At 41.8% G+C, this 28000-nt stretch overlaps 3 protein-coding genes across 3 annotated transcripts in view; 1 reads left to right on the top strand and 2 right to left on the bottom strand.

Annotated features, from left to right (window-relative positions):
- The window catches only part of PKN3 (protein kinase N3), a 29646-nt gene extending 23918 nt beyond the window's left edge, over window positions 1–5728 (bottom strand). The window contains exons 1-2 of the mRNA XM_032797730.2: window positions 5656–5728; window positions 507–789 (exon numbers count right to left, since the gene is read on the bottom strand). Coding sequence (XP_032653621.1) covers window positions 507–789; window positions 5656–5679 — 307 coding nt within the window. The 5' untranslated portion in view covers window positions 5680–5728. The remainder of the gene's footprint in view (window positions 1–506; window positions 790–5655) is intronic.
- Window positions 5729–12659: 6931 nt separating this feature from the next.
- Window positions 12660–21113, bottom strand: SET (SET nuclear proto-oncogene). Its single transcript, XM_032797737.2, has 8 exons — window positions 20691–21113; window positions 19055–19112; window positions 17899–18041; window positions 17262–17365; window positions 16962–17075; window positions 15050–15220; window positions 14805–14951; window positions 12660–13610 (listed from the first exon to the last, which is right to left on the bottom strand). The coding sequence occupies exons 1-8, from the start codon at window positions 20761–20763 to the stop codon at window positions 13587–13589; spliced, it is 834 nt and encodes a 277-aa protein (XP_032653628.1). The 5' UTR covers window positions 20764–21113; the 3' UTR covers window positions 12660–13586.
- Window positions 21114–21364: 251 nt separating this feature from the next.
- DYNC2I2 (dynein 2 intermediate chain 2) overlaps window positions 21365–28000 on the top strand; it is a 41100-nt gene continuing 34464 nt past the window's right edge. The window contains exons 1-2 of the mRNA XM_032797653.2: window positions 21365–21489; window positions 22968–23076. The gene's annotated coding sequence lies outside the window, so the exon portion shown is untranslated. The remainder of the gene's footprint in view (window positions 21490–22967; window positions 23077–28000) is intronic.

Genomic DNA, 28000 nt, shown 5'->3' with positions numbered 1-28000 from the left:
TCAACTGAAGGACAAATTCTCCTCGCTGTTGTGTACCCTAGCCTACTACTGACCCAATATGGGAACTGCTGGCTTCTTAGGATCAGGCCCTGAGAATACCAACAACCTCCAATCTCACATTCATCACTCTGTCAGGAACTTGCATGTTGGATTCTACCCCAAAGCCCCTATTTTCTGTCCCAAGCTCTGTAAGTCTCCCTAGATGAAGCTCAGGAAGCGATCCTATGTCCAACATATGCAATCAGTCTTTTGCCTATTCTGATTTATGTTATCACCTCCTTCCATCTCAATTAGTGTCAATCACAACTTTCCAAACTTCAATACTTCTACACTGTTCATCTCACCTGGACATAAGCAAGAACCAGTTGAGATTCCTCTCCTAGATAGATGAGATTTTTCCTTCCCATCATACTAGCCCCCAATAGAAAAAAACAAAACAAAACATTGGCTATAATGAGGCTTACTACTGAAGCTATCATGCCCAACAATTATGTCCCAAGACCTACCTGTTTTGGTCTCCCTTTTCTCGTTTACTACAATCCAGGCATTAAGCTCCTGGAGATCCCAGTGCAGCTGCTCCAGTTTCCGACTGGAAGATTTCAGCACACGCTCTACATGCACCAGATTCTTTTTGTCTGTTGTCACCTTGCGCAGATTTTCTGCCCCCTCTTTAATCTTCAGTTCCTTCTGGATAGCTCGACGAATTACTTCCTTCTCATCCTCCAGTTTCTGCTGGAACCCTGGATCCATAAGGTTCACCCCATTGTTCATTTGCAGGAAGTAGATGCCCTAAAACCAGTACCAAAGGGGAGAGAGTTGGATATATTATGTGATAGCAAAACGGTGAGTGTGCAACACATCAATAGCGTTCTACCACTTCATCTCAACTACAGATGGTCTCAGAACAAAATCTTGATTCCAATCACCAACAAATTTTGAGGAAGATCAGATCTAAATTTTAACTTTGCAATTTGGGGCCCATCTTTGAACTTAATATATCCCAACTTCACATTAATGCACAAATGAGAGGAGTCCTCACAAAGGTTGCCTTCTTGTTATTTAATGTCTATTTATATTTGTGTGTCTTGAATAAGTACCAAAGGGAAGCTGTAATTTGTCCTCATCGTGATCACGATGCTGAGTTAAATTGGCATTATATAACAGGTGCAGATCTTTATTTTAATATGGTTTGAGCTGCCAGTTGTCCAAAGCTACATGCCAACTGGAACTTTTTGGAGGTGTAACAGCCAAACACTAACTTTCAGTGAATGCATGACCAAGTCTTCATCATTGAGGAAGACAAATAAATTAATCCATACATCTGTTTGTAAATTAATGAATCAAAAAGTCAGCTGTACAAGCTATACCAGAAAAGGCAGACAGTCTGTAGTCCCAACCCACATCCTAGCTGGGATTTGCAAGCAGTATGGCTTCTTTAAAATTTTGCTCACATTTAAATTGATCTGGCAACATTAAAGTCTGTTCTTAGCTTTGCTTTTTCAGTCAATTTTAAACAGATTTGTTTTGGTGAAAGGTGTACTGGTGATAGCTCTGGACTGACAGGCTCTGTTTACAGCTCCAAAAAAGATACAGGTTAGATAGCACAGACTTTCCTCATGTTCCCCCATGAACAGGCTTTCTACCCAGGCAGGGGCAGCCAGAACTTTATCCAGAGACCTGCTCCTGGCTTCACCCACTGCTGATGACATAGTAACCAGATCCATGCAGGTGGCTCTAGAAAAGGAGGGTTTTTAAAGGGCTCCATAGCAATTAAAGAAAAACATACATATATATATATATATATATACACACACACACACACAAATATATATGTGTGTGTGTATGTATATATATATGTATGTAGCCCAAGACTGATTAATTACTTACCATGATCCTCACTTTATATATACAAAATATACAAAATGAAGAACAGCAAAATAAAGTTCCTGCCACACTCAGTAAATTCCTGTCTCACAGAGTTGCTGTCAGAGCAGGAACAGAACCTAGGAGTCCTATCTCCCTGTCATATTCTTTAATATTAGACCATACATATACTGTAGTAATGAACTATATCAGGATTTGCATGATCAGGTCACTGGTGCACATCACAGGTGGTTAAGACTTTACAAAGCACCCAAAGTACGTGCCAACAGCTCAGAAAAAAAAAAAAAATTCTTGAGTCACTATAATGCTGTTATTGTGTTGCACATCACACAGCTTGTCTTATAAGCAGGCTCTCTATACTTCTTCACTAATCAGGTGTTGCTTACATTTCAGTTTAATAGCAAAACAAGAGAGAGAGAACAAATTCTATTTTTACTAGTGTCTTAAGCCAATGTCAGGTCCACTACAGACTCGACAACCAAAAAAGGAGACTTTAGGACTGGTAAGGAAACAAAGTGGCTCAGGTTTTACATCCTGACTCCAGGAAGTTCTCGCCCAATTAGTACGGCCAGGAATCTAGCCAAATTCCTGAAAAAAATCAAATAAAAGGTTTCATCAAGAGGAACTTGAATCACGGAGCCCTTGAGTCACTCAGTCAAACTGTTCCAATTCTAGGTCAGGAAATCGGAAAGTCTTTTGTCCAGTGTGTAGTAAGTTACTAAAAGGAGTTTGATTTTTTTAAATTACATTTTAAACAAATATTAGGAAAAAGTGTGCCTATTTCTCAAACCATATGGACAGGTATATGCAACACCCCTATCTGGTCCTACCCGCACATTTGTACTGACAAACTTATAGGATAACTGCTTAGTGTGAGCTTAGTGCTGGCAAAAGATACTGGACTGAGGGAGCTGGAAACTGACATCCTTCATTTATCCACAAAATGGAAACAATGTGGGTAGTGTCAGGGCAAGTTTCCTCCACTCTACACCCTGCCCCCTGCCAAACACATAACTGAAAGTCAACCATCTGCCTTGTCCATTTTCTAAATATATTTAGAACACATATACCCTAGGGCATTGTGATTTTGACAGGCTCTTTCTACCCCCTGTGGGCCAGAAGATCTCAGTGTTAACCATGATTCCACTAGGGCAGTGGTTCTCAACCAGGGGTATGGGGACCCCTGCGGGGCAACGAGCAGGTTTCAGGGAGTCTGCCAAAATAAACAAGGGCAGAAACCCAAAGCTCGAGCCCCGCCATGAAGCCACAGCCTGAGCAACAGTCAGTTGCCCTGCCTGCTATCCCCTAATGCCGATCCTGGCTTTTAAGCTACTGGATATGCAGAAAAACAGTTGTGGCACGGGGGGGGGGGGAGGGCAAGGAATTTTTATAGCATGTTGGGGGCCTCAGGAAGAAAGGTTGAGAACCACTGCACTAGGGGACATAAAATACTATTCAGTCAACACAGAAAAGGGTAGGACAGCAGAATTTGCATTTGGGCTGATACATTTTTATGATCATTTTGCAAAGCTGGTTTAGGACTGCTGGGTGGGGTGTCAAGAAGCTGACACTGCCCATGCTGCAGCTGTTCTGTGGATCCCAGCGAAGGTTAGTCTCCTAGGCTGTTAAACCCTGAACCTGCAATGAGGTCCAACAGCACAGGACTCACCACAGAACTGGGGCCAGAGTGTTTGTCTACACAGAGACATTGGACTGGTTTAACTGAAATCACTTTAAACATCAATTCAGCTACATCAGTGCAAACCCCTGCATAGACACTCATATCAATTCAGCATTCACTAGATGCAAGCTAAACCAACGGAAGGTTTAAAGTGATATAGAAAGGCTTCACACAAAGATGCACCTTTTTAACTAAAGGAATTTTAAACCATGCCTTTAGTTAAACTGGTGCAACTCTGTGTTTAGACCAAGCCTGAGTCTGGCAGGTTTCACCTACACTAAATTTATTTTAAAAAGTGAAAAGTACAACACCCAGTTTGGGATAAATCAACTTCTAGCACTTTTGGATCTGGTCCCCTTTGCTGCTCTGAATTATGCAGACATTATCCCTCCCTTCACAAAAATAACAAAATCAGAGAGAAGGAAAGACCTTACATCAGGTACTCCCTTGTCCCATGGACGGTTTCAGAAATGTTCCCTGTAGTGGATTCTCCAGGGATTTTTTATGTAAGCAAAGCACCCTTGGGTTAAAGTATAGTTTAAAAATTAAAATTTTAAACATTTTCTAAAATACATATCTACATAAATTGTTCTTGGTTTGTCATATTTGTGTTTGTGTTTGTGAAAGAAAGGGCATTTGCATATACTCAGTTCAACCCATTTCCAACAACATATAAACATTTCCACCAACCTGAAGACCTGGAGCCATGGCGGACAGTGAGTGGGTGACATTATGATTCTGTTGATTTTTAAAAATCAAATTAAATCTCTGACCTTTCTGTCACTAACTTGCCCACAGAATGAGATTGTAATATACTATGCTCCAAGATTAGATTTTTCCAGATTCGTTTTTAAAATGTCTGAAGTTATGGGGCACACACACCACTTTGCATAGGAGAGCATTCCACAAACTAATGCATTCCACTGCCAGAAAACATTTCCTGTTATTCACCTTACATTTTCCCTTTCTCCATCTCAGCCCACTTCTCCTGGTTATAATAAACCCTCTTGCCATCCTAAATAACTAAACCATATCCTTAAAATTCACACACTTGCGTTCCTCTTTTAGTCACCTTCTAGCAAACTTAGACCATATTTGTGAGGTTCTTTTGGGGGCAGAGAACATTTTTTCATTGTGTACATGTATGGTGTCTAGCACAAAGAAACCCTGATCTCCAACTGGGCTTTAGACACTACCCCAGTAATCATCATCAGTGCAGAATAACTCCATTATTCAGAGCCAACCTTACCTGTTCTGAGAATCACAAGGTCTACTCTGATGAGAGGAATGTGCCCCCACATATACTGGGATGAGCAGAAAGAGGACTGTATGCAATAAGTCAGGATGAGGGCCTCAGGGTAAGGGAACTGGGGACTCCTAAGGAGTCCAGTTTCTCAGGCAAGCCAGGAGAACACTCTAGCCCCTGAGTGGATGCAGGGGTGGAAGGCAAGGTGAGTTCTGGCGGAAGGAGGCCATCCTGGGGAGTGGGAACCAGAGAAAAGCCCCCAAGAAGGGAGAATTTGGAGGCGACAATGGGAAAGAGATGAGGGAGACACTAGCTGATTTTTCCAGAGGCCAGTTTTTCTCTTCCTTCCAAACTACTGTCCCTCTCCTAATGTGAAGTCTCCCTGTCGTCCTCCCATGCCTCCCCCACTCTCCTCAGGCTCTCCCCCAGCCCGCGGGAGTCTCCTCCCCCGCCCCCCAAATCCCCTCAGCTCTCCCCCCCGCCCGCCCGGGCTCTCCTCCTCCTCCCCCGCCCAAATCCTCAGGTTCTCCCCCCCGCCCGCCGGGCTCTCCTCCTCCTCCCCCGCCCCCCAAATCCCCTCAGGTTCTCCCCCCGCCCCCGGCTCTCTCCTCTTCCCCCGCCCCCGCCAATCCCCATAGGCCTCTCCCCGCCCGCCGGGCTCTCTGCACCCCCGCCGTCCCCCAAATCCCCTCAGGTTCTCCCCCTGCCCGCCGGGCTCTCCTCCCCGCCTCGGGCTCTCAGAAGGACTCATCCCGATCCCCAGCGCAGGGACTCTCGGCTCCGGAACAGGCTCGTCCCCTGGACCCCCTGCGGATCTCCACTCAGACAAGTCTCTCCAGCTCACCTGCCGCGGTTCGCCAGCCGCCATAGCTCCTCTTCTCCCGCAGCCCCCGATCTTCCTACCCCCGCGCAGCCACTCGCAACCGGCTCTTTTCAAACTTCAACCTTAAGCTCGGCAAGGAAGCGCCGTTCGAGCGCCTGGAGCCAGCGCCCCCTGGCGGCACTGAGGCCTGCAGCGCCACCTGCCGGAATGCAGGGCGGCCCCCCGAGACTGAGGGATCCAGCGCCCCCAGCCGGTGAGATCTGGTTTCCCCTGCCCGCCAGAAGGGGACCAGCACCGTTTGCTGTGACGCCGGGATCTCTGGACCCAACAATTGGGTGCCCGTCGCCAGGGATTCAGAGATCTGGTCCCACCTGTTGGAGACAATGTACCTCACCTGACACTGATCCAGAGATCTAATGCTACTTTCTGGGGAATCCAGCAACCCTGTGCCACTTTCTCTTGATCCAGGAATCCAAACAACACCTGACAGGATGTGTAAATCCAGCACTGTCTGCTAAGGGTTCAAAGATCCAAGATGGAAGGAGTCAATAATTACATAGGGAAGAGGCTCTAAGGTAGCTCCTAAATATTAACACATTACATTGACTGTTGTTGTTAATAGCATAATAAACTAGACAATGTGTGTTTGTCACGATGCTCTTATGGATAGAAACAGGGTTGATTTACTGCAGTCCAAGACCCTACATTACAAACATTTAAAGGAGATTCTCTTTCAGTTCAAGTGGTAGAGCCTTGTCCTTAAAGATCTCTTCCTGTTGCCAGCCACATTAATGCTGTTTGTTATTCCATTCAACAGGTTATTTCTGTCTTAAGTGATACACAACTTTCCACAACTTAACAGCTGGAATATGGGCTACACAATTAGAGGATATTTTCAGTTAATAATAGTCCCACTTTTACATATTTTAAAGTGTGTACAAAACCTGATATAAACATATTTTTCCATTAATTTTTTATTAAATTAAATTTATTTATTTTTATTTAAGCATTCCCCTGCAGGATTTGCAGCCTGAATATTACAGTATGAGAACTAGCAAATTAAACTGACCAGAACAAGAAGTATCAATGAAGTCTAGTTTTTGTTCCAAACTGAATTAAATTACAAAAGCAAACAATTCTAGATTTGTGCTAACCCTTATTAATCTGTTGATTTGTTAGTAACAGAGGTACAGTATTTTTTATTTGTTTTGTACTATATGATTCTACACTAAACTGTGTCCATTTAAAGGAACTATTATTGGAAAGTTAAAAAATCAAGTAATTGGATTTTTAGATTCAGCCTCAGTCTTGGGAGAGGATAAGATTTGTTTTCCTGGTCCTCCAGCTTGCAGAAAGCACTGTGCTCAATGCCTCTGTCTTTACAGGATCTTTCCCTTCTCTCCTTCCAGGTCTTGGATTCTTCCCAGGTGGAACAGCCAATGTTTAATTATAATAATAATAATCAAGAAGCAGGTTTAATAATGTTGGAGAACTGGACCACTGAATAAGGACCAATCAGCTGAATAGCCTATCAGTCCTAAGGAAGGGTGGCTTGTTAGCTGTTCACTTTCAGGGTTTGTGCATGTATGAGCCTGGAGGAGGAGGATGCATGCATTGGCTTTGCTATCAGCCCTCTGCCTCTTTGCCTCTCCCTTGGTTGCTTCAGGGAAGTTTGTAGCCACCAAATGCCCCAGGATGAGCATCAAAGCACAACCTACCAGCATGATCCTGAAGACCAGGAGGAGGAGGAGGAGAAAGAGAAATGATTTCTCTGCGAGTCCTGCAGATTCAAGTTGCCAGAGTTTGGGACCTGAAGTTTCTCCCTAGACAGCACTCCCTGTCAGAAACATGACGGTCACTGCTGGGAAATGCAAAGTCCCCGTGCTATTCTTCCAGGATCCCACTAGGGAGAGGTACTTGGTGATCACTCTGGTCAGGGCTGCAGTGCACAAGCATTGTCTGGCAGAGAATTACTTCTGGTTCGCAGGATACTCCTGGATGCTGGCCAGCTGCCCCAGGTGCCGCCTAGGTAAATGCCTCCTCGGAATGGCTGAGCTGTTGTTGGAAATGGAGCACAGGGGAGCCAGGGTCCCTGAGATCTTTGCAAATATGGTCTCCAGATGAAGTTGCCTACTCCCCTTCAGGGGACCTTCCTGGAGAAAGGGCAGGGATTAACATCCTGTCTTGGAACTGGGTCCCTAGTTTGTCCCTTGTGATTGTGTTTAGGGAGGAGGGTGAAAGGATGGTCACGTCGGTTGCTGAGGCCCTGCAACTCCTTTCATTTGTGCTCTGGGTTGGGGAGAACCACAAATTCTTCTAATCACTATTTCACTCCTTCCAAGGAGGTTTTGAAACATGGAAGAGGATCATTTGGAGTCAGTGAAGGGTATTTAACAAAGGAAATGGAGGGGGGTGGATGGGTCGAGGCAGGATGGTACACCAGTAGCAGAAGCAGAACTCTTGGTGGCTTGACTGGGAGCACATTACTTTGTCTCACTGAAGGGAGGGGAATTGTTCTACCGTGAGTTATTTTTGTTTTTTCTTTTGTTATTGTTCGGGTTCCTAACCACATTCCCCTTCGCTTGATTTTCTCCACCCCAATAGGCTGGGCGTATCAGCCTAGGACTTGGAGACTCCACATCACCGATGGCACCTTATAGACTAACAGATGTATTGGAGCATAAGGTTTTGTGGGTGAATACCCACTTTGTCAGATGTGTGGGTATTCACCCATGAAAGCTTATGCTCCAATATATCTGTTAGTCTATAAGGTGCTATAGGACTCTGTCACTTTTTACAGATCCAGACTAACGCGGCTACCCCTCTGATACTTCACATCACCGATGTGGCGTTTGAAGACTCTGATGGTACTTTTGCGTCTCTGATTGCGGACAAATTGCTGCCTCAGGAAAGTTTATCACCTTCTGTGGTGATTCTACCACGATCCTTCCACAGTTAAGGTTGAAAGGTCTAGATGGGAAATAAATAATTGTAAATTGTATGATTTTTAATTCTAGTGTGTGTGTTGTGTTTGTTTCTCCCTCCAAGGGTGAGTTGTTAGCTAGACACATATAACTGACTGATTATATGAAGCAAAAAATCTCAGATCTATTTTTTTTTTAAACGTGCGTGTGGGGTGGAGGATTGTTTGCATGACTGGGTATAATACAGGTCCGAGCGCCTGTGTATTTGTCACCCTTATCTGCAATTTTTCTTGTAGGCTGCACATCTTGCTTCCATCCACACTCCCCTCCTTTAAGCACTCCAGGAACCGTAGGCGATGATCCTGGACTTCATAGATCTGTCATATTCCTGTGTTATATATACTCCAGCTTTACTAGGGTGTTGTCTGGGCAAAGTAAAATGGGGTGGAATATAAAATGTACTTTGTTCTAGATCTAGCAGGTGATCTTCAGCTCAAATTGTAGAACAGAATCTGCTAACCTCATAGGTCAGCACTCATTGAGCGACCAGCTTAAACCACAATTGCAATTCTTGCTTCAAATTCCCTTAGCCATTTCTGTCCACGTTACATTAAAATATCATTATACCCTTCCCTTCCCAAATTAGCACTCTCACCTTCTGGCAGAAGTTCTGGTTCAGAAAACTACCGTGAGTTTGAAAGTCTCTTCCTTACAGATTTATCGCCTAATCCTGTTCCCATAGAACTCAAAGCTTTATTATTGACTTCAGCAGGTGTAGGACCAAAACCCTAAACTCTATCACTGACTAGCAAGTACTACCACTGAATTAGCATAGCTGAATTTCCAGAGGTTCTGAAGAGGCAGTAAAGAAGCCTGTATGTCTCACTGGACAAAAAGCATGACGATTACTCTCATAAACAAGGAGAAAATAGGTATTAGATGTTGTCTATCAGATAGCACTCTTAAAATAAAAATGATTAAAGTGAACCCAGGATTTCCAGGCCTTGTCTAATACAGGAAAGGAGAGCAAGAAGTGTAACAAACTTTTGGTAACTTTCTCTCCCTGATCTGGGACAAATTAAAGGGAGAACACTAACCTCAGAAATACATTTCTAAGCATTTGGTACCTGACCAGTATCTCCTAAAATACTATAAGCTTAGAAAATTGGATTTACTTTTTGCAATGACAACTCTTGGTGCATAATCTTTTAATTACACCCTCCCTGAGGCCACATTGTCCCATTAAAGAAAACTGAACTTTATAATTGGAAGATCTACCCAACACCACAGCCTGATACAGGATATGGGCCTTAATTATTTGGTCCTTACTAACCTCTATAAATATTAAGTATAGAAAAATACCCTCAACTAATATTTAAAAGGATTTTTTTCAAAATCACTATTACTGAGAGTATTTACCAAAAAAATGACATTTGAGTGTGCTTTAATCTGTTTACCAGTCATGGCAAATACTTTCCTAAAAGCTCTAACTATATTGTTGCAGCAGAAATAAAGGTATAAAATATCTTCTTGCAAGCCAACGAAGATCAGCATTATGGTTTTAAAATTAATAGGCAGTGGCTAAGGTGTATGGTGTAATCTAGGTGTTGCATCAGTAAAAATATACTAACCTAGTCCCCTTTCTCTTCAAACAGAACTGGAAAGTATTTGCAAATTCAAAACAGTAAGTGAATAAATATAGGTCTCAATTTCTAATCACTCATGCACACCATTCTGCCTGCTGATAGAAGTATGGCATTCACATTTTCACACACAGTCTAATAAGGAAACAGTAAGTGAGATGCTATAAATTTGGAATTAAAAAAATTGTGCTAAATTTACTAATTCTACAATCTATATTTATTTCCTGTGTGCATATATTTAAGATTGGCATTAGAATTTACAGGACTGGCAGACACTTCTGCTTCTTCTGTTAAACTTCAAACATAAGAATATGGAAGTTCTTCCATATATTTTCTTCATATCATCCTGGTTAAATACATGTGCAAAAACTTATTAAATGCTTCAATTTCTAAATTGTGAACCATTAACTCAGACAGCTGTTATACTGGAGGTTAAAGCCAGTGTCCATTAGCTTAAATGGGAGAATTCCGACCTCTATTGAGAAGCTCATGATACATGTTCTGCCAAGATAATTCATAGGGATAGTTTACCTCAGAAAATGATTAAAGGTTTTAAGGAAGGTACTAGAGAGCCCTCTTCCTGTCTTAATTAATGAGAATTCCAGAATTTGTATTTGACCCTCATTGTTACAAGGACATTTCTATCGGGGCACTTCTCAATAGGTAACTGAGTTTTTCCAAGTAGGTGCTTCACTGGATGGGCACCTAGGGCTGTATTTTTAAATCTGGAAAGTGTTTTAATCCCTACTCAGAATTACATTTTTCCACTATTAGCTGACAGTTTACTAGAATGAAAGTAATATTACTAGCAGTTCAAAGGTTGTTTACTCTTACTGTTGCAATGAAGAAAACTGAAATGTAGAGTAGTTTCACCAGAAAGTGAAACCAATATTCTGTCTACACAATAGTGGGATTGTTTTGCCACCTGTATAGTACTAATCAGTTTTTGTTTTCAAACTTGCAGGAGCATTTGATCCCTGCTCCTTCATTTCTCACTTTTTGTCCTTGGTATTCAGCTGTACCACCTTAGTGTGTCCTGTGGAAAAGCAGATTATGGAACTTTATAGGTCTTGCAATATAGGGGGAGATAAGTTTTTGCACTCTCTTTCTGACAGCATAGAGATGTTTCCCTAAATAAGCACAATTTAGTTTGGTTTAGTAGCATTTTACTTTGCTCTACATAAATGGGTACACAAGATACAGGGCAACAGTTTGTCTACAGTTTTAGCACTAATGTAACTAAAATTGATGCCAAAAAATGACATGGACTAGGGCAGTAGGTCCAACCCAACCTTTATTGAACAAAATGAGTTGGTTCAGTCTTTTACGGAGTGCTTCTCCCCACCGTTGAATACCACTCTAGAGAATAACCTTACTCTAGCACCACAAAATAGAAACGTGCTGCTATGACAGGCTAAAACAATCTTTTTCCCATAAGAGGAACCCCATCCTGAGAACCCATTATTAGGAGAAGACAGTTATACAATGATTTAGTACTAAAATTGTTCTATACAGGTTTTAAAATATCCATTTAAATTAGGTTAGTTTATATGGCATTCTGCTTTTTAAAGTAACGGTATAAATGCTAATTATTGCTAGAAGAGGTTTCATCACTTTGCCACTTGCTATTCTGGTTAGTTCTAAATGTAGATCTTAGGCAGTAGATACTTTTAAATCAAAACAGGTTGCATTTTGTTAGCTCACACACTGGAAAATATAAACAGCATAGATTGGAGGTTGTATGGCACTGAAATTCCACAAAGTAACTACTTCCTTGTGAGATGTAATTTAGCAGAGTAAGATTCTTCTGTGTTTGAAGAGTACAATCAGCCTGAATGTGTAACAAACTAATTTAACATCTCAATTGAGAAAGCTGTTTACCAAATGGATTATATACATTAACCTTTGATCATTTAATTTGAGTTTGTATGGTCTTCTCAATGATCTACTAGAGATCAGAGATATGTGGTGTCTCATTTACATCACTAGTGTGTTTAAATCTGCACACTTCTTTATTATTAGAGCATCAGGTGGTTTTTTTGGTGCAAGAGGGAACATTTAAAGATGCCATTAATTTAATGTACAAGGAATGTAACCACTACCCACTCCTATGGAGATATCAAACTAAGTAAAGAGAAACAATGTGCAGATTACAGTAATGACTGCCAATTTATAGTGATGATTGATAGGCAATCTGACAGCAACTTATTGATAGTATCAGATAATTTATGGTAAGTTACACCTAAATTAAACACTTTTTCCAGATATGAAAACTATCTTTAAATTTAAATTCAGGTTAATTCCATACAGCCATGAGGTTATCTTGCAAAACAGATATTCTGATGGACATACGAACAAGTGTTAAATTAGAAAATACAGACAAAAAAACATTGATAATATATGGGAAAACGAGCAAGAAAAGTCAGAAACGTTCTGTTTAGTGAAGACCATTAGTCCCTTTGTGTACACATTTAGTTTTATTGTAACAAAGCAACTTGTACACTTTAACGTTTAAAACTGAGCATCTTTCTTTCCTTTCCAGTGAACCAAAAAAAAAAAAAAAAAAAAAAAAAAAAAAAAAAAAAAAAAAAGAATTTAAAAATAAACAAGAACAAAATTACAATAGAGAATGTCAATTCCAAATAAGATCCTACAGGTTCTGTTGATTCTCCATCAAGTGGCAGGGCTCAAAGTCATCATTAGGAGAAGATTTTATTTTAAAAGTGTCATCTTAAACTGCAAGGATGTTTGTTAAACATCACAATAAACATGCCAAAGGAGAAGAAGCCATGTTGTCAAAATGCCCACTTAACCCACCCAAACATCTGAAACCCACCCTTGCTCACCTTCTATACCCCCATTTTTTTTAGTTTTTTAATTTTTTTTAAACAAGAGAAAGTAGACAGACATGTTGGTAAATGCTAACTGTCCATATTCACATAGAGACACTAATCTCTGAGCCCAATATACAGAGAAAGAAGGAAAAAAGCTAGAATCTATGCACTACTACACAGGGGCCTAGCACTCTTCAGCTTCCAGCAGAGTGAAGGGAGCAGAAGGTTTTCTTTTTTCCCACAGAACATGGTGTGTTGATTCCATAAACAGTTTTTGTTTTTAGACAGAAAGGGATAAAAATGAACTTGGAACAGAAACTGGTAGAGATTTTATTTTCCACTGTATTCTGCTCAGGGTATTTCCCCCAAAATAAATGGTGAACCATGGTGTAGAGGAGAGAAAAAGAGACCTCAAGAGAACAAGGCGACTGAGCACAAGGGAGGAAGGAAAAAAAAAAAAAAAAAAAAGACAGCAACTTGCTCCCAGGGACTGGAGAAAAATTAAAAGATAAGAAAAGAAGGGATGGGTGTTGGAATCCATCAGTGTTTAATTAGTCATCTTCTCCTTCATCTTCCTGTTGAAAGAAAAGAAACAGTTAAAATCTAGTCACTTTTTTGGAGGGTGGGAGGAGGGAAGGTGCAGGAGTCAGTACATTCAAACTCCAGACAGCCTTGACTTTCAAACAGCAATTAACCAGAATTTTTGACCACTCTAAAAAGTCCGGTGCAGTTATTCTTGCAGGATGGTTTGAAAAGCTCATATTTTCTCGCTCTTCCATATGGAAATAGGTAAGGCTGGATAAAGTCTGATCTCCATGTTATTGCTGGGACATACGATTTGGATGAAAATTGACAAAAACTATTTGTTAGTGAATACTGACGAGAATGCTAATGGTACCCAGAGCTTTGAATAGGCAGTCTTCAAGGGTAGTAAAAGTCTAAGTAAATAATTTACAAGATTCAAAAGTTCAATGAACAGATTAAATAAAATACTATTTAGATACTAAGAAGAATATTGCTCAGCAGATCTTCGTTATCACATCTAAAATGTGTCTACATGCATCATGTCCAAACCCTTCCCCATTGTTTGTCTAAAAGGCAGTTTCATGTAACTCAATAACAAAACCAAATGTGGCTAATTAATTATAACAAATGAAACAGTGCAACATCCCCAGTTAATGAGTGAGAATTAATTCCAAACTTTAAATCACTGGAGATTGTGAGTAGCAGCAGAGGTGAGGAGGTCATCCCTAGCACCTCCAAAATGAGGACACATTCACAGAAAAATCAGCAACAGTCCAGAGTAAAGTGTATATAATAGGTGAAACCCAGTAAAACTGGATGCATTAAAAAAAAAAAAAAAAAAGCTATTTATGGAATAAGGTTAAAACCAGCACTCAAATACCCAGTAACTTACTAATAAAAATCAGTTTGCTGAAAGAAAAAACAGGCTTTTGGAGGAACAGGCATATAACACAAACAGATCAATTTTCCTCATTTTTGCCAATGAGTTCCCTAAAGATATCCATCTCCAACTTAAAGGCAATACTTGTCCCCCCCACACCACCTAAGAACACTAAAATCATTACTCAAGCTGCAAGAACTGTTACCATCTACAAACTCCCCTCTGAAAAACATAACAGCAGACTGTACAGAGTGTCAATAACTCCTTAACATTTATCAATAAGATAAATTCAATGCTGTTCCTAAAACAGGATTTCCTAATTGGATCTATTCAACTCCTTGATCTGGAAAAAATGTGTTCTCACCTCTCCTTCTTCTCCCTCATCATCATCTTCATCTTCTTCTCCCTCATCTTCATCTCCTTCTTCATCAATATCCTCCAACCCTTCTTCCTCTTCATCATCATCATCATCTTCCTCTCCTTCACCTTCTTCATCATCCATATCAGGAACCTTAATTAGAAACACATATACAATGTTACTGCATTGATCAAATTAATTCTGACATAGACACAAGAATACTGTTACAAACAGCTCAACTCTACACGTACCAAGTAGTATTGCAATGGATTTGGCCAGATGTCATCTTTGATGACTTCTCCTAGTTCATCAGCACCTGCATCAGAGTGGTCAGTGAACCAGGTAAAGAAGCTTTCTGGTTCTTCATGCTGCCTCTTCCTACTGGCCTTGTTCTGTGTCTGGCTTGAGCGCTTTGTCAGGTCCTGAAAAAGAAGAGAAAGTTAAGAATTTTCCTGAAAGAATTTCCTAACCATGTTTCACAAGATGCATTTGGAGACCTGCTTATCTATGCAACCACATACTACTTGTTCTTTTTCAAGGAGAGGTGTGTAAGAGACAAATTATACAGAGCCCCAAGGGCATGTACCAGTTGACACCACATAGCTAGGAGTTTCAGCTACCATTTCTCATTAATAGTGCCAGTGGTAGTAAAAAAGCCCTCACTTTTAAGTGTTTTCGCTACTTAGAATGTAAGTTTTCACTCTATTTCTAGCTTTCTCCACTGAAATATTGACAATTCAAAAAGACTACCTGTTAACCATTGTTAATGTTCCCAGCCACATAGTGGCAAAGGTATGACTCAAACCAGTTACTGAAGTGCTATTTCAAGACTTGTTAGAACTATTTAAATGCTAACATTAAGCACAAGCAATTTAAGACACTCTCAAATAGCCTGCGCCGCTTTCCGCAGCTCGTATTGACTGGGAACAGCGAACTGCAGTTACTAGGAGCTGTGGGTGGCCGTGCCTGCGGATGGTTAATGTAAATAAACTGTCTTGCAGCCCGCCAGTGGATTACCCTGACGGGTTGCATGTAGTCTGCCCATCACTGCTGTAGGCTTTTTTTATAAGACTTTGTCTTAACACTCCCCTCTTCCTTTTCTCTTCCCCTAGGATGGACTCATCTTTTGTTTTCTTCATACAATAGATTAAAGATTTAAGTCTTTTATCCTTGAAGTTTTCCCTTTTTAAATTTCCTGTTTCTCCTTTGTAGCAATCGCAAGAGGGGTGGGGGGGGACACAACTCACTTTTTCAGCTACAACACCACATTCACTAGCAACATACTAGTATCCAGAGGTAATTGTGGACCTTTTATTTCGTCACTTAATGTGTACAGACTTCTAGCTGCTGCTTTGTTGAGGCACTCTGCACCCAGGATATACTTGCTTATGCAATTTTATGGATAGCAGTAACTCAGCTTGTTTTAATAATTAGCTGAATGACCATAAGGTACTGCAAGATTCAAGTTACTGCTGGAAGACCTCAGAACACCAGAGGAAAATACTAAAATTTTGACTGACATTTGATGCAGTTTTCCAACAGATTCAACTATGACATTCAAACTGACTCATGTGCAGCACTGTAGTTTACTTTTGTGAGGTGCAGGAAATTAGCTCCTAATTCAGAAGTTCCACAAGATGTACATGTAACTTATGAACTACAAAGAAACCATTACCTATATAGATGGTAACTGGCAACTGGTAGAAAAACAACTCAGATAAAAAGATTTGCTAGTTTCTTTACAAAGACCAAGTGGCCACTCAAACTTTTACCATAATATTGAAACTGGAAAGGTAGTTGTAATCTGAAGTTTAAATTAGGTCTTGTTTACAAAGAGAACTGTAGCACTGATATTAGATCAACTGTGAGAGATTTCCCTAAAAAGGTTGGGTGCTTTTTAGACCTATTCTGAGAAAGTTTAACTGACATGCCTGTAGAAATACTGACAACTGGTCTTCACTAGCACTTCCTCTGGCGTGGAACAAAGTGAGAGAATTAGCTACAAGCCTCACCAAATTCTTGTATCCTAGGGCTTCATCTAGCAGGAATGGAGTGTGTGAGTGTGTGTTTGGCATCAAAGCACAGAAACACCTAGCACTCATTGCCACTGTCTGAAGTGGAGCAATTCTTTAATTCCTCCCTCCCCCTAGTAAAGATACATGCCTTCCCAGATTTCCATTTGATCTCAGTTGATTTTGAAGATGGATCTCCACTCTCATTCAGATGAAACTCTTTGGAGAGAACTTTATTTTCGAAGTATGGATTCTCATCAAAATACTGTAGAGCGGAAAGAATAAAGTTAGGATTGCATACTTATCTATAGCATACCAGATATGTTAACTAAAAAATGCTAAGTACTACAAGTTTTGAAATACTAACTTATGCCACCATTCTCTGATGTAGGTAGGTTACATGCAAATAAAAATGGCACAACATTAAATGAAGACTATCCATGATACTTACAAAATCTATTCTGTAACCTGATTTGATGTCTTCAAACTCTGTCACCTCAACTCTGGTCAAATAATGCAGTGCCTCCTCATCTTCTTCCCCCAAGAGTGCAGATACTATGGTAGAATTAGGAATCTTGCATTACAAGAGCTGTTTATATAGGTTATTTTGCAGCAAACACTATAAGACATTGTCACGGAAAGTTGATTTATTAGGACATCTGGTATATCGTCCCAGACCATCTTTAGAGGAAGCTCAAAAGAGCCACTGGTGCCCAGAGGTCACAATCAAGTACCCTCTGCAATAGGGTTGTTGAAGGTGTATTCTCTTTCACTTAAGAGGATGATAAAAAGTATAAAACGTGGTGTCCTAATAATGGTGATCAAGCTTGTTCTTCGAGTCAAAACATAAGGGGAAGAAGATCTTTGGGACAATAGAAGTAGAAATGGATAAACTGTTTCCACTGATAGCATTATCGCCTCAAAATGAAGCTCTAGGCATATAGTCAAACAGAAGTTAGTGTTGTTAATCGGGGGAAACAAAAATCTAAGAGCAATTTTCTGAACCAAAGGATTAAAAGGCATACATAATATAACAAACTTCCATGATGCTCCCCCTACCCCTCCCAAAAAAGGCACCAGGAACATACCTTGTGGGTGGTTGACAAATGTTGTTACCCAGAAATTTGGGATTTTGGCGATCAGTTCTGACCTCTTCTGGAAGAATGGTTGGCGGAGTTTGTTGTATTTCTGTTCTACTTTCAAAATTTCCTCACTCGCTTGTTCATTCAGTCTAAAAGAAAGGAAAGATTCACATTATAGCATGGGGATCTGAAGTTTAAACAAGGTGCAAAATCAGCAGATAGTCCAAAACTAGAATGGATTATTTAATTAAACTAATCAACCCCGTCTGAAATATGTCAAACAAAAACAAGGGGTCCAATCATGCAAACACTATTTAGCGTGTACTATCAGGAATAATCCCACTGACTCAACTGAAACTACACCACTAGCAAACACTATGCTCAGTGGCATTCACAGGGTTGGGCTCTAAATTGAAAGCAGAACACTATGAAATTTTCTAAATATCTAGTTTAGAAAGACTGGTCAACTTTGACACATGATACTGGATCAGATTCAAGCTCATTGCCCCTCCTCCTGTTATTTGCCAGAGAAAAGATAAAAACAAAATAAGTTTGTGTGCCACAAAGAATCTTTTAAGATGACAGAACTCGTTTAAAAAAAAAAAAAAAAAAAAAAAAAAAAGGTTTGTTACACAGCAAGGTCCTAATCTTGCAAATGCTCCTCCCAGCCAGGCTCTTGTGTCCACTTGGAGGTTCATTAGTAAGTTTAGGAGGGTAGTGGGAAGGGTGTCTGTTTGCCTGGAATAGGTTGCAGGCATCAGGGCCTAAGCCGACAGTGACCTGAGACAATATACAGCTTATCACTACAGTGTAAATTTTGATAGATGCAATGAGGGCCAGATCTATACTGTTAAAGCCATTTTAAAGTCATCACAATCTATTTCAAGTATTAAAAGCCAAGTTATATCTTAAGGCCCAGCTAGCTTAGTTGTACACAGCTAAACAGAACACAAGATTACGCCTTAAAATTTTTGATCATATATACACCAAATGCCCGTTATTTCTAATCATGTCAAACCACTAATATGATTTTGAGGTTTTGGAAAGTGTGAAACAGCTACATACACTACTTCAGTTACTACAGCATTTTTATTATGAGTTATTTTTTCCCAGTTCTGCTAAAACAATTAAAATTATTGAAAAGCTTCTTTTAATAATTTACCTGTCTATTTCATTCTGTACTTCATCAATATGTTCAATTGCTTCCTGTTGCTCTTTTTCTGAAAGAAAAATAAATCCATCAAACTCCCCAAGTTTTTTAAAAGAGATCTCAATAATATATGACACCAGTTGAGAAAATCAGAAAAGTGTACTTTTACAAACTTTACCACTATTCTGGATGGCATTTAAATGATTATTTCTACTTGATGATAAGGTTCATCAGACCTTGTAAAACTATCGTTTTTTTACTAACTGAACTTGCTAAGTGAAGTCTCCGAAGATTGGTGTAAAGATTTGCTTTTTTTTTTTTTTTTTTTTTTTAAAAAGGGCTGAAACCAGGTACCATGCTAATTCACACTATATAGTCATATACAACACTTGGTAATTTTATTATAATAGTTTAATAATTTACTAAAATTATACACCAATTCATTCTTTCTAAGCTGAACACATTTACAGAAATTGAATCAGTTAAGTGAGGTTAATACTAAAGAAAAAAATAAGATACAAAATGCTAAATTAAAACAGTACAATTGGAAATGCTGTTTTCCACAATTAAAAGGCATGTTTCAGAAGAGATTTGGGTAAATATTTCAAAACCACTGTGAAGTAGATATTTTCTAATCAGAACTTTAACTCGGCAGAGGCTGCTGGAGCTCGTGATTAAGTAATGACTGTTTGCCTAAAGTGTTTTAAAATTAACAAAAGGTAGCGGGAAGCAGCTATAAAAGTGCGGAACAGGCATCCCTCCCCCGATTAGTTTGCGAACACACAGGATTTCGTGTTATGGGGTAGCTGTTTCCTGTGGGGGTCTCAGAGTCAAGCCCTACCCCCACTGTGCGGCCGGAGATGAGTAGATTGGTGTTGTCTTCACCTCCCCCACCCCCATTACATATGAAAACTCAGGTGCGGGAAGCACGTGTGTGAAAGGAACCGAGCACAGCGAAGAGCTGCTGGTCAGGAGGCTCGTTGCCATGAGCACCTCCACACCCCCAGCCAAACAGGCTAAGATCCATGGGTGACGGAAACCGACAGCCTTTACCAGGGGGGCAAGTTCCTCCTACGGCGGCGACTGATGCAAACCTCACGGTGCGGGAAACCGAGTACCGACCTCTCAATACACACGGGCTGCTAGGATCGCACGTGGGGACGGGCGGGCAGCCACATCCCGCAGTTGCACGAGTAGCGCGTGGCTCCCCAGCCGGGCGGGCCCCACCAGCCACGGAGAAAGCGCCGCTCCATCCCCGCGTTGCGCGGCCAGGCAGCACCACGCAGCAGTAGCGGCTCCGAGACCAGAAGGCGGCGAAGCATCATGGCGGCGGCGGAGCACAATGAGGCTCCGCGGATACTGCTCCAGGAGGGGGGGGGGTCCCGCTGCTCCGCGCAGGCCGCAGCGCCCCCCGCCCGCGCCCGTGGAGAAGGAGGCCGGATAGTACAGACAAAAGGGCGCTAACATGGCCTCCTCTTGCCGCGGCTGAGGCCTGCACATCCGCCCGGCCGACCCCGCGCTCTTCCCGCCTCCGGCCCGGCCGCGGCCCGTGTGGCTGGGGAAAATGGCGGTCGGTGCAGCGCCGTGCGGGGAGGAGGCCGCGGCGGCCGCCGCCGCCATTCCCCTCCCTTCCCCGTCCCGGCCTCACCTGAGGTCTCGTCGGCCCCATCGTGGTTGGAGTTCAGCTCCTTCTTACTGACTTTGGCCGCCGGCGCCGACATGTTGGTGGCTGCGGAGCGCGGAGGAAGGGGGTTGTAACGGGACTGGGCGCAGGGGGGGCCGGGCACAGACTCCTGCTGCTGCCGCCGCTCGGACTCCCTCCGCGGCCGGGACGCCTCCTCCTCCTCGGCCCGGACCTGGGGCTCCCGGATAAAAGGGGGCAACAGCGGCGCTCGGGCACCCTCACGCTATCGCCCCAGCCGGGACCAACACCGCCGCCTCCTACTACTGCTGCTGCTGCTGCTGGCGAGGGGCGGGCAGCGTTGTGCGCAGGCGCAGCAACCCCCCCTCCGGGGCACAGGGGTGCGAAGGCCACACTACGCACGCGCAGCAATCCCCCCTCCCGACCACTGGGGAGCGGGAGGCGCACAGCGCAGGCGCAGAAAACACCACTCTTGGGCAGGGGAGACCAGCGCTGTTGTGCGCAGGCGTAGACATCCCCTCCCGTCCTGAACATACAGGGGCGGGCAACTCTGTGCGCAGCCGCCCCAAACGGCATGCGGGCCCCGCCTCCGCCGCCTCCCCACGCTATGCCCCCATTGGCTGCGGCTCCCGCACAGGGAGGGAGCCCAGTGCTAAGGCACATAGGACGGCGCGAGAGGCGGGAGCGGGAGAGCGAAAGTAGGACGGCGGCGCGCGCTGCAGCGGTCGCGCTCGCTCGCACACACGTGTCTGGTTTCGTCTGGCCTTCGACGGCTGTGCATACGGATGGGCTGCCGCGCCCCCAGGTGATGACCTTGCAGCTCTCCTGCCCCAAAACACGCTCCAGCCAGTGGCCTTGCAGCTCCATAAGTACCTGAGTGATGGCCCTGCAGGTATCCTGCCCAGGAACGGGCTGGTGTGCTGTCCCGTGCGTGCCTGCTGTCCTAGCCATGCAGCCATTTTAGTCACAACATCACCTGTGTGCAATATACACCCACCACCTCCTGCTCTGGCCCAGTGCCCCAAGGAGATAGTAGATCACAGGCTGTCTGAACTCTGTCCTGTGCAATCTGGCAGAACAGAAAAACGATGTACTGCTGAGGGAGCTACTGGTAGCTATGCAGCAATGTCACTCAAAAATGGGGTTCAGGGTTCACCTGACTGGCAATCACTCATAATAATTGTACTGCTTCATGTTCTTTGTACTTCTAAACCCTAAAACCAACATGTAACATTTTCTGAAAGGTTAAATTGAGAGGCACTGGTTGGCTCATAGAATCAATAATTGGTCTTTGATATCTTGATTAGCAATTCCTGTCCACTCCAGTTGCAGGTGAATAGCGAGCACAGGTTACTGCCATCTTGTTGCTATTTGAAAATGCCTAGGCTACAGCTTCAAATGCTTCTGTTAGCCTGCGTCTCAACAAGCATTTAAGAGAGCTTTTCAATTGCATTCAGCTAACTTGATTGAGATAGCCCAGGGCCTAGGAGACTAGATATTGATTGTAAACAAATAGTTTTTATGTTCTGGAGTTGCTGGTCATGGCTCTGTAGTTACTATTGAATTCCATTTTGCACTTAAAACATGGATTCAATCACTTTGTTGTGTTTCATCCCCAAATGTACAGCACTTATTCTTTGAGTAATTTAAACATAGATCAGGTCAGAAGGCGATTCAGTACTCTCAGATGCTCAGCGCAGAGTGAGTGAACCAGAAGTTCATCTTTTCCACTGCATTTTTTCAGTCTGCTATTTCTCTGTCACCCTCTTGCATTGTCCCTGGTTCTCTTGGTTTTCTTGCTCTCTTCCTTTACCTCCTTTTCATAAGACTCTTCTCACACATTTTACCCAACATCTCAGTAACACCTCCCTGCCTGGTCCCTCTCTCCCCCTCAGATGTTTCCTACTGTTGTCACTGCACTTTCTTCAGCTTTCTTTTCTCTATGATTCCTACTAACAACTGCCATTCTCACCTCTCAAATTCCAACAGCCAGATCCCCAGTGTCACTCCCCAGTTGCTGTCTTTCACTTCCAAATCCCAGTTCTAACTGTCACCATTCCCAACTGTCCCTGAATGTTCTGGAGCTTTTCTATTTCAAATGTTCCAGCCCTGTTTGCTGTATGAATAGCCACCAAGAGGAAAGGAACATCACTGTATTTGGTCTCATTACATCTGTAACATAGCAATTGTTAGTACTGTGGGTGAGGACGCTTATTGGCAGTCAGAAATGAGAAACAAGGGACTGAAAGAGTCATGGAGACTAAATTATTTTCTCCTTCCTAGAGATGTCTCTCCAGGGCATGTTGAAGCATATCATTGAGGAGAAACTGTATCATTCCCTACGTGAATCTCCTAAGATCCATAATTGTTGTTGTCTTCATCTTCAGAGAGGGTAAGTGTGGCTTGTTTTTTTCCTCCTTTAATAGCTGGTTTCAAGTTTAATCACTGGAGCCACTCTATACTGCAAACACATATATCTGCTTGGATTGTCTCTGGCATAAACCATATAGTTACCATTCACTGCAGTTCTTTAGATTTGCATATGAAGGGCACTAAGTGCCTAAAAATGTGGACATCTGTAGGAAAGCTTCTTCCAAAGGGGAACATCATAGTGGGAGAAGCCTCTGTCTACTCCTCACCCTTCATTTGAGTCTATGAATTACTTATGGGCTTGAAAGGATTAGATTTTTTATAGATATCAGTAAACATCTATTTCACAGTACACACACAAACTGATAAAAAGTATTTCCATCCATAATAATTGAAATATACAGACGGAAAATTAGAAAAATGCTACTTGAGAATATATTAGAGTTTGATTTAAGGATACATACTTTGTATGTTTTGACATGTGACATTGATAATTTGTATTTTAATGGTTATAAAGTTTTAACCTTTTGAATTTCAGTATCTTCTGTAACTAAATTTTTGTCTGACCACCCTGTTGCCTGAACCTCCCATACTTTCCCACAACTGTGAAAATTGAAATAGTTAAAAATAAAAAAAAGCTTTAAAATAAACATCAATATCCATTGAAATTATATTAAAAAAATTGAATTCTGTCAAGCCTGATCATTCAGTATCCCTGAGGCACACGATTAGTATAGCCCATTGATACATCTAAGGTCTAGTAAGCTGGGATGTGCAGTCTTGAATCCCAACAACACATTGTAGTTCCTGGGTATTGATAAGAACATCCTATGAAACTGTTTATCTTTTACCAGAACTAGCTAATTAGCATATGGGACCACAATATATTCATTAGAGAGAGAAAGAGAAATAGTTGAAATGTTTGTATATTTTCCCCCCAAAAAAGTCAGGAAGCAAATTCAGATCTGTATACGCTCCATGCAGTAAGAAAGAGCTAGGAACTCGCTTCTCGTTTTGGAGGGATGGCACAGTCTGTTGTTCTTCCACTGCTACTTCATGCTTTTTCTTTGATTCTGTTGGTTTCCTCTCTTGCTCCCTTCCTTTCACTCAGCTCTTCTGATGCACTCTTCCAAGCTTCCTAGTAGTGCTTCCTCCCTGACTACTGTTGTCCTCTCTCTTCCCTTCATTTTTATCCTTCTCATATCAGCAGACCAGTTCCAACTGTTGCTTTCAAGTGCCGTGGAACCGCTTGCTTCCAACAGTCCTCTCGCCTCCTTCCAATCACCTAACCATTCCAATCACTGTGTTTACAAAACTCCCATTGCTTTACAAGGGACCAGGATTTGGTCCTGTGTAACCCGCACCAGTGATTAATAGTATATCACTCCTGTGTACCTTCCCACCCATTACAAGTCAGGGACTTTTTGCTCCTCTTCACTGTGAGTTGTGACAGGGTGTAAAACTAAGCAAAAGTGATAGAGTAGCTCCTAAGTCCATGGAAGGATGAGAGCAGAGCATACTCCCCATTTCAGGCAGCAATGGTTCACCTTCTGTCCTTGCTTCATGCATGTGTGCCACCACACACACTAGATATTAGAGTTCAGGTGTAAGTGTGGGAGAGCTAGTAGCAACATAGCCTCTCTGTAATCTGATGTTATTGTTCCTCTGTGTAAGGATCCCAACATTTAATTGGTTTTTTCCCCCAATCTGATTGGTTTGAACACTTGATGTCACATATCTGCTGTTTTGTGAGATTCTTCAGAGGTTGCGCCTAACATTTATGTCTATTTTTTCATATCAAGCACATTCTAGAGTCACTGATGCCATAACAACACAAGTTCTTAAGAGTTTAAAAATTAAATATTCAGAGTTGTGTCCTTCCAGAGATTTCCAGCATTATTCAAAACTGTCATTTAAAGCAGTTTCAGTGCTTGAATAACAATGGAAGTATTAAAAAGTGCATAGTACTTCTATGACACACATCTCTTGTCTATTGATATTATTGGAGAAGATAAAGTGCTCATTTTGTGACAGTGACCAGACCATGCTTTTCTGAGCTCTGATTGCATCAAGATCACATTGAATATTACATGGCCTCATTTTTCACTTTTCTCTTTTGATTATGTAAATCTTGAATATGATACATAACATAATGTAACTTTACTAAATCATGCTTCCCAAATAAGTATCTTCCCTAAGAGAGGTGAATGGGGGCTATGGCAGATGGGCAGAGTCAATATTCCTGCTCTTGTCTGAACTTCAAATTGGACCATGAAGAAATACTTACTGTGCATCATATCCATCAAACATAATACATTTACTCTAGTGTTGTCACCAGGGGAGCTAGGTTCTAGAGCAGCCTTTAGGATGGCAGGGGGATAGACGCATTATGTCAGTAACACTTTATCAGAGGGGTTAGGAGAGTTTATTCCCATCTGCCTTTCTGTATGGTATTGGCCTCTTTGGAGGTTGCTGCTGGCTATTGGTGGATGCAGAATTTGTGCAGACCTGTAACAATAATATCTTAATAGTATGCGATAATGATATATAACAGGAATTCTCAAACTGTGGGTTGGGACCCCAAAATGGGTCAGGACCCCATTTTAGTGGAGTTGCAAGGACTGGTGTTAGGCTTGCTGGGTGCTGGGTCCGGGTCCAAGCCTGAGCCCCACTGCTCAGGTTACAGGCTGCTTTGGCCTCTCTCCCAGCGCCCCCCCAAGCCTGCTGAGGTAGTGGGGCTTCAGTGAGCTCAGGCTTTGGTCCCCCCCTTCTCGTGTTGTATAGTAATTTTTGTTGTCAAAAGGGGGTCACGGTGCAGTGAAGTTTGAGAACCCTGGTATATAATGATCTTCATTCGAAGGATCCCAAAGGGCATTACAGGCATATACACTGGAATCAATTTGTCGACCCCTGAAACATGAGTAATGACAGCTGTTTAGTAGAAATATTATTCTTTAATTTAGGACAGGAAGTAAAGAATATGGTATCCAATTAAAACTTCAGGGGGACAAATATAATCAGACTGAAATTACTCAAATTGAAATTTATCCAGGCCAATGGGATTGTCATTCCAATCTGGATCTGACTCACTACAAGCCAAACCATTTGTGCTTTCAAGAAAAGGAAAATAACCTTTTCAGACGGACATGCAAGCTCATCTACTCTGCAACGAAGAAATCCTTCTGATTGTACAGTATTTCTTTCAATATCTGGCTATGTTGCTATAAGATGAACAGAGAATTGTAACTGTCCACCATATTCAGTTTCTGCAATGCTGAGCCAGTGTTCTGCAGTCACAAGTCCTACTTAAACACTGTCCAATGACCCACCATGAACTCTGCCATGGGGTTTAGGTCTCTGTTTTGGTGACAGTTTTTGTTAGAGTGTTGTTTTGGCAAGTGAAAGAATAAAGCTGGCCAAGTCCACGTAGAGGACACAATACAATGCTGTAAGTGGAAAAAGTAAGAGCAGTACATCTTCATGGAAGTATTTAGGTCACTCAAAATGTGTATACAGTAGAACCTCAGAGTTGTGAACTGACCAGTCAACTGCATGCCTCACTGGGAACCGGAAGTACACAAACAGCAGCAGAGACAAAAACAACAACAAAAAAAGCAAGTACAGTACTGTTAAATGTAAACTAAGGGGGAAAAAAAGGAAAGCAGTATTTTTCTTCTGCATAGTAAAGTTTCAAAACTGTATTAAGTCAATGTTCAGTTGTGAACTTTTGAAAGAACGACAACATCTTGTTCAGAAGTACAAGCATTTCAGAGTTATGAACAGCCTCCATTCCTGAGGTGTTCATAACTCTGAGGTTCTACTATATACTAAAATTATGTTAATATAATTAATAACAGTGTACATCTATAAAACATAGAAATGTAGGGCAGGAAAGGACCTTCCTTGAGAGGTAATCTAGTCTATCCATGGAGGCAGGACCAAATATATTTAGACCATCACTAACCTGTTTGTCTAATCTGTTCGTAAAAACCTGACTATGGGAATTCCACCACCACACTAGGTAGCTTATTCCAGTACTTAATCATCCTTACAGTTAGAACGTTTTGCCTACTATCTTCTCTAAATCTTTCTTGCTGCAGATTAAGCCCATTACTTCTTGTCCTACTTCAGTGGACATGGAGAAAAAATGGTCACTTTCCTCTTTATAAAAGCTCTTAACCTTTTGCGCTTTGCACACTTATCAAGTTCACCCCTCGGTCTTCTTTTCCCAAAACTAAACTTGCCCAGTTTTTGTAACCTTTCCTCATGTCAGGTTTTCTAAACCTTTTATCATATTTATTGCTCTCCTTTGTACGCTCTCCAGTTTTTCCACATCTTTCTAAAAGTATGGCACATAAAACCGGACACGATACTCCAGCTGAGGCGTTACCAGTGTAGAGTGGAACAATTGCCTGCCATGTCTTAAATTCAGCACTCTCTTTAATACCCAAAATATTAGCCTTTTTTTTTTTCTTTTGCAATTGTATCACATTATTGGCTCATGTTAAATTTGTGATCCAGTATGACCCCCAGATGCTTTTCTGCAGTAATGCCACCTATCCAGTTACAATCTGTATTTGTGCATTTGATTTTTTTTCTTTTGGAAATACACCTCTACCTCGATATAACGCTGTCCTCGGGAACAAAAAAAATCTTACAGCGTCATAGGTGAAACTGTGTTATATCGAACTTGATTTGATCACTGGAGCGCGCAGCCCTGCCCTCGCGGAGTGCTGCTTTACCGCTTTATATCCAAATTCGTGTTATATTGGGTGACGTTATAATGAGGTAGAAGTGTATAATTCTTTACATGTTTTTATCGAATTTCATCCCGAAGAATCCCACAGTGCTTTTTAAGTTTATAGAACAGCTATACAAAAGGTTCATATCATCCCCTGCTGAAGTGCAGCCACCCTAGAGTGAGCTCTGGAAACTGTTTTAACAGT

This window comes from Chelonoidis abingdonii, chromosome 24, assembly GCF_003597395.2.
Source record: "Chelonoidis abingdonii isolate Lonesome George chromosome 24, CheloAbing_2.0, whole genome shotgun sequence".
In the NCBI taxonomy this organism is placed as follows: Eukaryota; Metazoa; Chordata; order Testudines; family Testudinidae; genus Chelonoidis; species Chelonoidis abingdonii.
This window is presented reverse-complemented; position numbering and strand designations above follow the sequence as displayed.

Bases quoted from the DNA above. Each gene is read 5' to 3' on its own strand.
- SET (XM_032797737.2), bottom strand. From the start codon at position 20,763: ATGTCGGCGCCGGCGGCCAAAGTCAGTAAGAAGGAGCTGAACTCCAAC. The intron at 19,113-20,690 runs GTGAGGCCGGGA...TTTTTCTTTCAG, and splicing joins TGGGGCCGACGAGACCTCAG to AAAAAGAGCAACAGGAAGCA. The intron at 15,221-16,961 runs GCATGTATCTTT...CTTCTTTTTCAG, and splicing joins TCAAATGGAAATCTGGGAAG to GACCTGACAAAGCGCTCAAG.